The following is a 10,020-nucleotide window of genomic DNA, read 5'->3' on the forward strand; positions in this document are numbered from 1 at the left end:
AATATAAATCACATTAATATGGTGCCTTTCATGCACAGCATCTTGTGTCTTTTCTCAAAGGAATGGCACAAAGCCACACCTGTGAGCCACAAAAGAAAGAAAAGAGGCAAAGCTTGTTTCAATCCAGGTCCTGAATCAGAGACAGAAAGGCTGGTGGGCCACCTGTAGATGTGACTCAGCTGCCCAGTGAAAGTACAGATAGGGGAGCCATTAAATAAAGAGCAGGTCCTGAAAGATTTTTCAACTGCATTTCAGACTAGTCAAGAAAATAAACGAGTCTAAGGCATTTGAATTTTCAGTCACTTAGCACTGGTCATTGCATGTAACATTCACCTGACGATACAGAAAAATGCATCACGCTCCTTTACAGATTTATGCACATGCACGTGTGAAGCTGTCCTGGGCCAGCAAAGTGCCACTGACTTGACACTGAGTGTGTAGCTGCGTGTGAAGCAGCAGAGACAGGTGGGGTGATTGTGCAGCCACAGAAGAAGTGGCAAAGACTGTGCAGCACAGGGGCAGAAATGCCAGCAGAAGCCAAAGGCAGATCCATGAGCAGTAGCAATGGAGAGAGACATTCTGAAAGAGCAACATCAGAGGCAAGGATAGACATAAGATCAGGGAAACAGATGAAACAATGGAGTCAGCAGTAATGATTTCTTCTCCCACTCTGCTCTCAAACCAGCCACTACAAACATTCTTACCAGACTCTGCCAGTCCCCACATTGCATACACGAAGCCCTGCTGCTGCTCTTACCAATGACATTACTAATTTATTGAGCAGGCAGCAGTATTTAGAACAGGAAGAAGTACTCATCTGTCATGCCTGCAAAACCCATCCAATATAGTCTGTCCTTCGCGATGGGCTTGCTGCTAGCCTCAGGCCTCTCACAAATTGTCATTTGTTTGGTTCAGCTGTTTAATCCACTTCTTTGGTATGAACTGAGGATTTGTGGTGTCTAAAAAAATAAAAACATTAGTTTGTTCGGCATCCCTGAATTGCTCTCAGCCCATTACCTGAAGTGCCATCTGCCAATTTGTAATCTGGTTTCCAGCAACATACAGGTATGAAGGGGCCAGAAGGAGGCATACACTCATACATGAGACATGTACTTGTGCATGTAGCTGTATCTTTATGTGCTTGCATTTGCTCCCTAATTCACAGGACTTCTTGTATCTCTTGGTGTTTAATAACATGTAAGCCTGGGTATGTGTTGCCAGGTCTACTTGCGTTTGCATTTGACTGAGCTGAAAGATTTGCTGTATTACACATGTACTACATGTACATTTTTTGTGACTGCATCAATATCTGCTTGTGAGCTAGGTACAAAGAAACTTCTTTGCGCTCTTTATTATGTATTTGCTTTACTTTGGTTTCACAGGCTACCATCAGGTACAGCAGCCCAGGCTGTGTCCTAATACACACGTGTATTGTTTATCTCCTGATAAAGCCTAATTTTTCTGCCAGGGTTTGGGCTCCTAGCAAAAGGATCTTATAGTTACCAGCTTATCTTTCAAAGTTTCAGAGCATTTGAGGGATATATCCTAAGAGATAGTAAATTAGTGTTGTGTCCTGCAGCCACACTGTTGCAAAGGTGTCAGCAGAACATCTTTCCAAATGCCCAGAAGGAACAGGTCCAGTTGGGATTTGATTCCAGAAGACCAAGAAAAATGAAGGAACTGCAGAAGTCTGTACTACTTGAAAAAAGTACTGGTGATTCATTTAGTAGCAAACTGGGTTCTGTGCCATAACTGGCCAGTAGGAGACACTGTACAGTACTGAAAAAGGTGCTGTGATTCAAGTGAGGTATCTAACCAAGATCCTGACCCTTTGTGTTTATTGAAGCTCTCATGGCATGTTTTGTGAGAATACTTTTGTCAGCCCAGAGCCCTGGCTATAGTCCAATGTGAGTAATTACGCCCAAGCCTTCCTCGAGGCCTCATTTCTGGACACTACAGTCTTCTTTCACTTGCTCTTTCAAACCGTTGTATACATTTTAAACAGGTGACACCTTCAACTCTAGAGGTAGATCAGCAGCAATGCAAAAGGGCCAGAACTGCCTCTGTGAAGCCTGACTGATCAAAGGGCAGGCAGAAAAAAGAAGCAGTCCAAGCCACTGTCTTACCCAGCCCTGACTCCCCACTGCCAGCCTGCCTCCTCAGTGGGAAGGGAAGAATATTGCTCCATAGAGCCTGCACAGAGAGGGACAGTAAATGGTTGCAGGCACCTGATCCACTTTGGGCCAAACAGCTGGCATGGGGATGCAATTACAGACACCGAGGATGACGCAGGTGGTGTTGTGGCTACTGGAGGAAATGCAGCTAGAACCCAAACCCTGGGGTTGTGGCTATTTTTTCCAGGGGCAGCCCAGCCTCTCTGACCAGTTTAATGACTGTGCTGGTGCTTGTTAACCAGTGCAGTAGAGATGGAGTTCAACCTCTGAACTTGTGGGTACCCAAGCACCAGGGAGCAGCACCAGGTGTTGAAGGTATTCTATTTAGGGCTAAGAAACAAGGGTTTGTGGGGTGGAGGAGAGGGAAAGATTGGGTTATAAAGAGGGTTCCTCTGCATATCAGGTCCTTAGGGACTTGCTGTCCATGTTCTTTTGTTCTTGCTGGAGACGGGGAATGTGTGACTCCATAGTAGCTCCTGAATGTCCATGTGTGGGCAAACATATCTAACAAAGCAGTTGTCTTATAGCTGAGTGCAGTATTTTTTGTGGGGTTAATTCTTGCTGCCTCCAGGATTATTGAAGGAGTTTGGGAATTTGGGCCTAGGAGGTGGTGAGTAGGGTTCTCAGACACGTGCCTTAGCCCTTGGGCTCCCCTTACTGAAGCCTTGTCACATGGCTCTTCAGCACTGGATGGAATGTGTGTGTGTGCAGCTATTATTTTATTGCAGTACAGCACTGACTCGCATTCTTGCTCTACTGGTGTTTTTTAAATAAGCTAGTTTCTCAGTAGCACGTGATAGCAACTATTAAAGAAATAGTTAAAATAATAATTAATTACGGTTTAATATAAAACTACCTTATTCCTCTATCTAATGTTGGTATGTTTTAGCAAGAGAGGCTCAGTAAACATACAAGCTGTGAGTTCAGCATATCAGTAATTGTTTTCATGATCTATGGGTATAAGACACTGATATTAATTGTGCGTCATTGTTCCTGAATTAGAAAGACCCTATTTACTGAGGCCTCTTTCTTCATTGCAATCCTGGGCCACAGGAGGGTTTGTGGCTCATCTACTTGTCAAATTTGTTTTATGAGTTAATTCTTCTGTCAGAGTGTTCCTGGGTATTTGTATCTGCTAGTAACAACATTAGAATTGCTATTTTGCTCAGAAATAGATCATCTGAGCTGACTCCAGTGTCAAAGATTATGCAATTAAATAAATATATAGCTTGAACTAGTCTATGCCTGTGGTAGGAATATTAACTCTGTCTTTGTTATGTTAATAAATTAAGAACACTAATGCTACCATAATCATTGTTGATTATGGAAAGAGGTTTTTTAGCAAACAGCTGCCAGACAAATCTATAGCCTGAGCTGCTATTGAGACTTCAGAATCAGAGCTGAAACCTATTAACAAGAGCTGGGCATATGGGTGAATACACGATTTGTAAAGACAGGTATGGGAGCAACAATTGGCGCTGGAAGGGTGGCTGCATCCCCACCACCAAGGTGGGTAGAGTGCTGCCGGAGCAACAGCCCAGGGACTTTTTCAAGTCCCTCGATCAGGTAAGAATCTTCCCCCCTGCTCTTAGCATCCCATCCCTTCCACTCCATGGTCAGAGGTATCTCCACTCCCCTTCCATTCCTCTTCTCCCCTGCCTGCTCTTGCCATTATCTCTTGCTGCCTATGGGGCAGGGGGAACTCCAGGGGTGCTCCTGCCCTACTCCAGCCAAGCTGCATGGGGAGCTGGTTCAGCTGGGAACAGCAGCAGCAGCGTGTGGGTTCCTCCTCCATGAGCCTGCTGCTGGGTTGACAAGGAACACCTTGTGAGATTGGACCAGGAGCAAAAATCCGCCTGCTGCAGCCACCAGTGCTATCCCCAGCTGAACTTGGCTCCCTATGCAATCTATCTGGGGCAGGGCAAGAGCGGCTCTGGAGCTTGCCCCCACCACTAAGGCAGCTGGGGACTGTGGGGACAACTAGTGGCAGGCAGGGGAGGAACATAATAAGAGGGGATTTGCTGCTGAGCATGGAGGGGAAGAAAGGGGGGGGCAATTCTTACCTGATTTGGGGGTCTCAAAAAGGGGGGGGGGTGACCGCAGCACTACACCCCGTCTAGATCTGCTCCTGGTGGTAAGAAAATGATTTTCTCACATAAATTTTCCCATCCCAGATTGGTTTGAAAAATCAAAATCTCAAAAATGTTTGCAAAGCAAGAATCTGGGAAGGGAAGAATTCAGTTTAGGTCAATCAACATTTTTAATTTTGATTTCAACCTTATTATTTTATTTCTTTAAATTTCCAGTAAATTAATTTAAATTTCCAAATGAATAGTAATTTTGAGGCAACTAATGGCACTTTTGTTTTTCAAAAAACCTAAAATGGTCATTTAGCCCCAAACCTTCCAAAACAGAAAATTTATTGAAACCAGCGCTTTCCGTAAAGAAGTTTGTTTTGATGAATTTGCATTTTCCAAAATAGTCTTTTTATTTAAAAAAATCTCATCCAGTTCTTGTTTTATCTCTCCTAAGCAATGATTAAGCAAAGCACTTCAGCCAGCATTTAACTTTTAAACATGTGATTAAGTCCTACTGACCACGAGTACTATACTGAAGTCAGAAGCTACTGAGATTTCTGGAAGCCTGATGCTCCTAGGCAGAGGACTTGTTGGCCTTTGAACATAGTGTTGTGGTAGGAAGTCCTCATAAAACAGACTGACAGACCTTTACTTAGATGAGTTTTCTCCATGGTTGCACATCTGTCATTTCTGCTGTGGGCCACAGCTTTCTTCCATGCACACAGTGATTGTTGTAATGTTGTAATGCCTTCAGCTTGTGCACTTAATGTGTTGCATGGCATGCTCACTCTCCCAGTGGGTAAGGTGCTGCTAGAGTCAAGCTCCTGAAAGAATATAGTGCCTGAAGCACCTTCCCATATGTCCAGGCAACCCTTCCTTCCCCTCTTCAAAATAACATGCAGCTAATGAACTGATCCACTGGCTGAACCTTTTAAATGCATCAACATTGATCTCAGTGGTGTGTAACTAGTGATTTTTTTAAAAATCCCACTGTCTTATGACTGTGCCTGCAGTTTTAAGTTACAAATACATGTTAATGCAAAGAAGTGGATACCTTTTGTCTTAATCTGTCACCTCTTACTTTTATGATTCCTTGGGATCATCTGTCTTTATTTCCATCAGAAGGGGAAAAAAATCTTACCCTAGAGGTTGCATCCAGATGAATGTGTTTTTATTCTCAGCAAGATCAGAGGAAGATGATTTACAAGGGTTCTGAGCACTCAGAACGCAGGAGCACTGGTACTTTTGAAACATGCCTGTGTATGATGGATGGGGCATATTATCTAAATGCTAATAAATACTGAGCCACAAATTGGCTCCATTTTTCTTCATTCGTCTGCTGCCTGTGGTCTTTGAATGACACTAAATCTAACCCCAGATGCATTACAATGCTAACGAGTTCCAGTTTCTTTCTTTGATTTTTGTTTTCAATTGGACATTACAAGTGTGCCCGTTCTGCCTGGATATTTGTGTTACTGCCTCATTTGCCAGGATGTTCAGCTGCAACCTAGGAGTCGATAGTGCAGCTTGGCACATGGGTGAGAAGGCAGCTTAAAACTCACCCAGGATCTACAGGCTATTTTACATTTTACAGGCCACTTTAAAAAAGTATATGTTAGTGTCCATTTTAGATTCTGTAGGGCTTTTCCATAAGGTCACATCTTTTAAATGTACAGTTGATCACATCGGAGTAGCATAATATACTCCATCTGATAAGCACTTGCTGTGGTACTTTGTCTTACAACTCCATAATGTGAACTTTTACCTGCTGGATATTAAAAATCTTGGATCCTTAAAAAAAAAAGCTGCTGAACATAGATGCTTTTCTCTTATTTATATAAAAAAGAAATATTGCTTATATAATAATGGCCAATTCTTGAAAATGCAGGTGCCTGAACTGTGCCTGAATAAATCTGCACATACATCTCTTTGTACCAGAGTTAGTCTGGCCACTGTATATACAGTTACTCTTCTTACTCAGAAACATATTCTTTTATATGTGCAACTATTAGTATACATCATGTGTGCAGACATATACAGTTTGCAGATGTGATTGAGCTGCATTAGTTTGAAAATCTGTTGTTAAAATGCATTTACAGTTCCCTGTATGCTGGCCAGTCTCAGTAATAGCTTCTGCAGACTGCTGACCATACATGAAGTAAAGAATCCATCCAGGACATTACACATCCATCCTACGCTCCTATATGTTATTCCAAATGAGATTCAAAGTAGGAGTTTCATGGTCCAAAAGCAGCATTATATCAGAAAATCTATGAGTGAGTATCTTTGAACCAGTAGGGGCTATGCTGAGTTCCTAGCATTTGGAATCTACCCTTAGAGTACCTTCACTGGCATATAGTTTAGAGCCATTGTGGAAATTGCTTGTCTATATGCATATGTAATATAATATATGATAATATTGTATATACTTTTCATAATACAATAATATATATTAATTGTGTTTGTATACATATATACAGGGATATAGCATAACTGTTCCACAGGGTGCTGGGTGCCCCCAACCTCCTTTGAGATTAGCAGGAGTCAAGGATAATCTGTATGTTAGTCATCTGAGAAAGAGGCTGCAAGAAACAGGACTTTTCATACATCAGTTAGTCTAACACATCTACTATGTGTTCACCAGAATGGTATAGTAGAAAATAAGGGTTGGAAGAGACCTCAGAAGGTCACATCTAGTCCAACCCTCTGCTCAAAGCAGGACCATTCCCAACTAGATAATCGCAGCCAAGGCTTTGTCTAGCCAGGTCTTAAAAACTTTCAAGGACAGAGACTCCACAGCCTCTCTGGGTAACCTGTTCCAGTGTTTTACTACCCTCCTAGTGAGAAGTTTTTTTTCTAATATCCAACCTAAACCTCCCTTGCTGCAACTTGCAACCATTGCTCCTTGTTCTGTCATCTGCCACCACTGAGAACAGTCCAGCTCCATCCTCTTTTGAATTCTACTTCAGGTTGTTGAAGGTGGCTATTAAGTCGCCCCTCAGTCTTCTCTTCTTCAGACTAAATAAGCCTCATTCCCTCAGCCTCTCCTTATAAGTCTGTAATGGCAAGCAGGGGGGAGGGAAGGTTCTCAGGCACCCAAAGAGATAGATGCCCTGCCCCATTTTAGGGCAGTCTGCCCCTGCACTCATCTGCCACGCCTTGATGAAAGAAGCTATATAAATGCAGGAGGCTGCTCTAATTTGTGGCCCTGATGTACTGGGCCAATTGCATGGCTCTGGGCCGACCCTACGCTGTGTCCCATACCTTGCAGATGGCATCCAATTCCACATACTACTCCCCCAGCCCCTTACTGGACCACAGCCAGCCTTTGGCCCACTCAGGCCCCACTCAGTGGGGCCTTGGCCCTTCACTGGGCCATACTCTCCTCCTTAGGCTTCAAGCCCCTCCTGGACCTTGGCCCTGGCCCCTCACTGGTCCTATACATTCCTCCTCAGGCCCCACTCAGTGGGCCTTGGCCCCATAGTGCTTTTCTGTCAGGATGTGCTCCCTTAACCTTCCCCCTCCATGGGGTAACCTACAAGGCAGTGGGGGCTGAGGCTTTATGGTGACCAATCCTCACCTTACCCTGGAGTGGTCCACGTGTGACATTTCCTGGAAACTGCTCTGCCACAGGCAGCCCCATCACACTAACCAGCTCCAGCAGGTGCAGTTTCAGGTCTTATCCGGGACCAAATGGAACCTCCTCCATCCCCATAGTTCCTGCTCTAACCTCCAGGTGTTATAGGAGCTGCAGTCTTCTAGCTGTGCAAAATTACTCCTGCAGCTCTCCAGATGTAACTGCCCTCCCTGCTCCCAGGGTCTGCACTTATACTCTGTCTGCCCAGCCCTCCTCCAATCAGGTGGCCCTCTGCAGTCAGGTGACTACCTAATTGGGCCTGAACCCACCTGTCGGCTGCTCCACAGCCTACCTGATGGTCTTTAAGTAGCAGGCACAACCAGTGCACTGCAACACAGTTATGAGTCCCAGTCATCTAACCATTTTCCTTGCCCTCCTCTGAACTCTTTCCAATTTGTCCACATCCTTTCTATAGCAGGGGTCCCAAAACTGGACACAGCGTTCCAGATATGGCATCACCAGTGCCAAATAGAGGGAAATAATCACTTCCCACAGTCTTTGGCAATGATCCTATTAATGCAGTCCAGTGTGCCATTAGCCTTCTTTGCAACAAGGGCAGACTGTTGGCACACTGTTGGCTCACTTGTATCATTTATTTAATTTCTGAGATACAGCAACCAGTTCATTCATTGACTGAATTTTGGTGCCCTATTGAAAGATTCCAAGTGCTCAGTATATTTAGCTTTCCAAAGAAAAGATTAAAGGGTGATTTGATCAGACTATGAGCTGCATGGGGAGCAAAACTTTGATAATGGGCTTATCAATCTAGCAGACAAAGGAAGACCAAGATCCTGTAGCTGGGAGCTGAAGGTAGACAAATTTAAACTGGAAAAATGGTGCATGTCTTTTGACAATGAGGATAATTATCCATTGGAACAACTCAGCAAGGGGTGTGACAGATTCTCCATCAGTTTTTAAATCTTGTTGGATGTTTGTCTAAAAGACATGCTCATGTTTAAATAAGGATTAATTTAGGGAAGTCCTCTAACCTTTGTTTCACAGCAGGTCCAACTAAATGATTACAGCGGTTCCTTCTGGCCTTATCTGTGATAGTTAATAAGCTGCCCACTATTTTCAGTTCCACTCTGTGCTCCGGTGAGAGAGTTTTAGTAGGTTTGCATTTCAAGAGAAGTTGACTATTCTGCCTATACTGAAGAGGCTTGGTTACAGCTACAAAGTTTAGATAGGCTGTGGTGAGAGGAGATCTCAGATTGGGTAATTGATTATATATTTATAGGGACCTACTGAATTCAGGGCAGCTGCCCTCTGATTTTGTGGTCTGAGCGCAGTGCCTGGCACCATTTTTGCAACAGTGTGGCAGCCCCTCACTCATGCCTCTGATTGGCCAAGGGAACCCAGAAGTCCTGCCCCTCCTTGGAGATTGCTAATCCTAGGAGCATGGGAAACAAGCAGGATGAACTAGTGCTCCTGCTTGAACAAAACACCTACGACTTAGTAGGGCTAACGGAAACCTGGTGGGATTCGTCCCACGACTGGGCGGTACATATTGAGGGTTATAGATTGTACAGAAAGGACCGGGTGGGGAAAAAAGGGGGAGGGGTTGTGCTCTATGTCAATGAGCAATATACGTCAACCCTCATCAAGACGGAATCCAAGGATGAGGAAGTAGAAGGATTGTGGGTTAGGCTACATGGGGGGCAAGGAGAAAGGGATTTGGTGGTAGGGGTCTGCTAGAGACCCCCACATCAAGGGGAAGAAATAGATGCGGGGCTCCTGAGGCAACTCTTGGAGACCATAAAAGCTAAAGAGGCGGTAGTCATGGGGGACCTAAACTACCCAGACATCTGCTGGGAGACACAGACAGCAAAGTCCCACCGCTCACGCAGGTTTCTAACCTGTGTACAGGACCTCCACCTGACACAGGAGGTACACGGTCCCACTAGGGGGAATGCCATACTGGATCTGGTATTGGCAACGGGGGATGACATGGTAGAGGACCTACAGATCAGTAGCCATCTGGGGGACAGTGATCACCTAATAATAGAATTCACCATAAGACGTCGAGTGGGTAAGGTAACTAGTAGGGTGAAAGTGCTAGACTTTAGGAAAGCTGATTTCAATGAACTCAGGCGATTAGTCAAGGACGCACTGCAGAGTAGGAGTTTTAAAA

General features: G+C 44.4%; 1 protein-coding gene across 2 annotated transcripts in view; it reads left to right on the forward strand.

The window, feature by feature from the left end:
- The window catches only part of CUNH8orf48 (chromosome unknown C8orf48 homolog), a 163,931-nt gene that overhangs the window by 105,671 nt on the left and 48,240 nt on the right, over positions 1-10,020 (forward strand). Inside the window, exon 8 of one of the 2 annotated variants that reach the window (XM_025209814.1) lies at positions 5,375-5,444. The exons of the other annotated variant lie outside the window; for it this stretch is intronic. Coding sequence (XP_025065599.1) covers positions 5,375-5,415 — 41 coding nt within the window. The 3' untranslated portion in view covers positions 5,416-5,444. Of the gene's footprint in view, positions 1-5,374; positions 5,445-10,020 lie in introns of those variants that run through there. 2 annotated transcript variants of the gene reach the window in all.

The sequence above is a fragment of the Alligator sinensis genome, unplaced genomic scaffold (assembly GCF_000455745.1).
Source record: "Alligator sinensis unplaced genomic scaffold, ASM45574v1 scaffold830_1, whole genome shotgun sequence".
NCBI classification, from domain to species: Eukaryota; Metazoa; Chordata; order Crocodylia; family Alligatoridae; genus Alligator; species Alligator sinensis.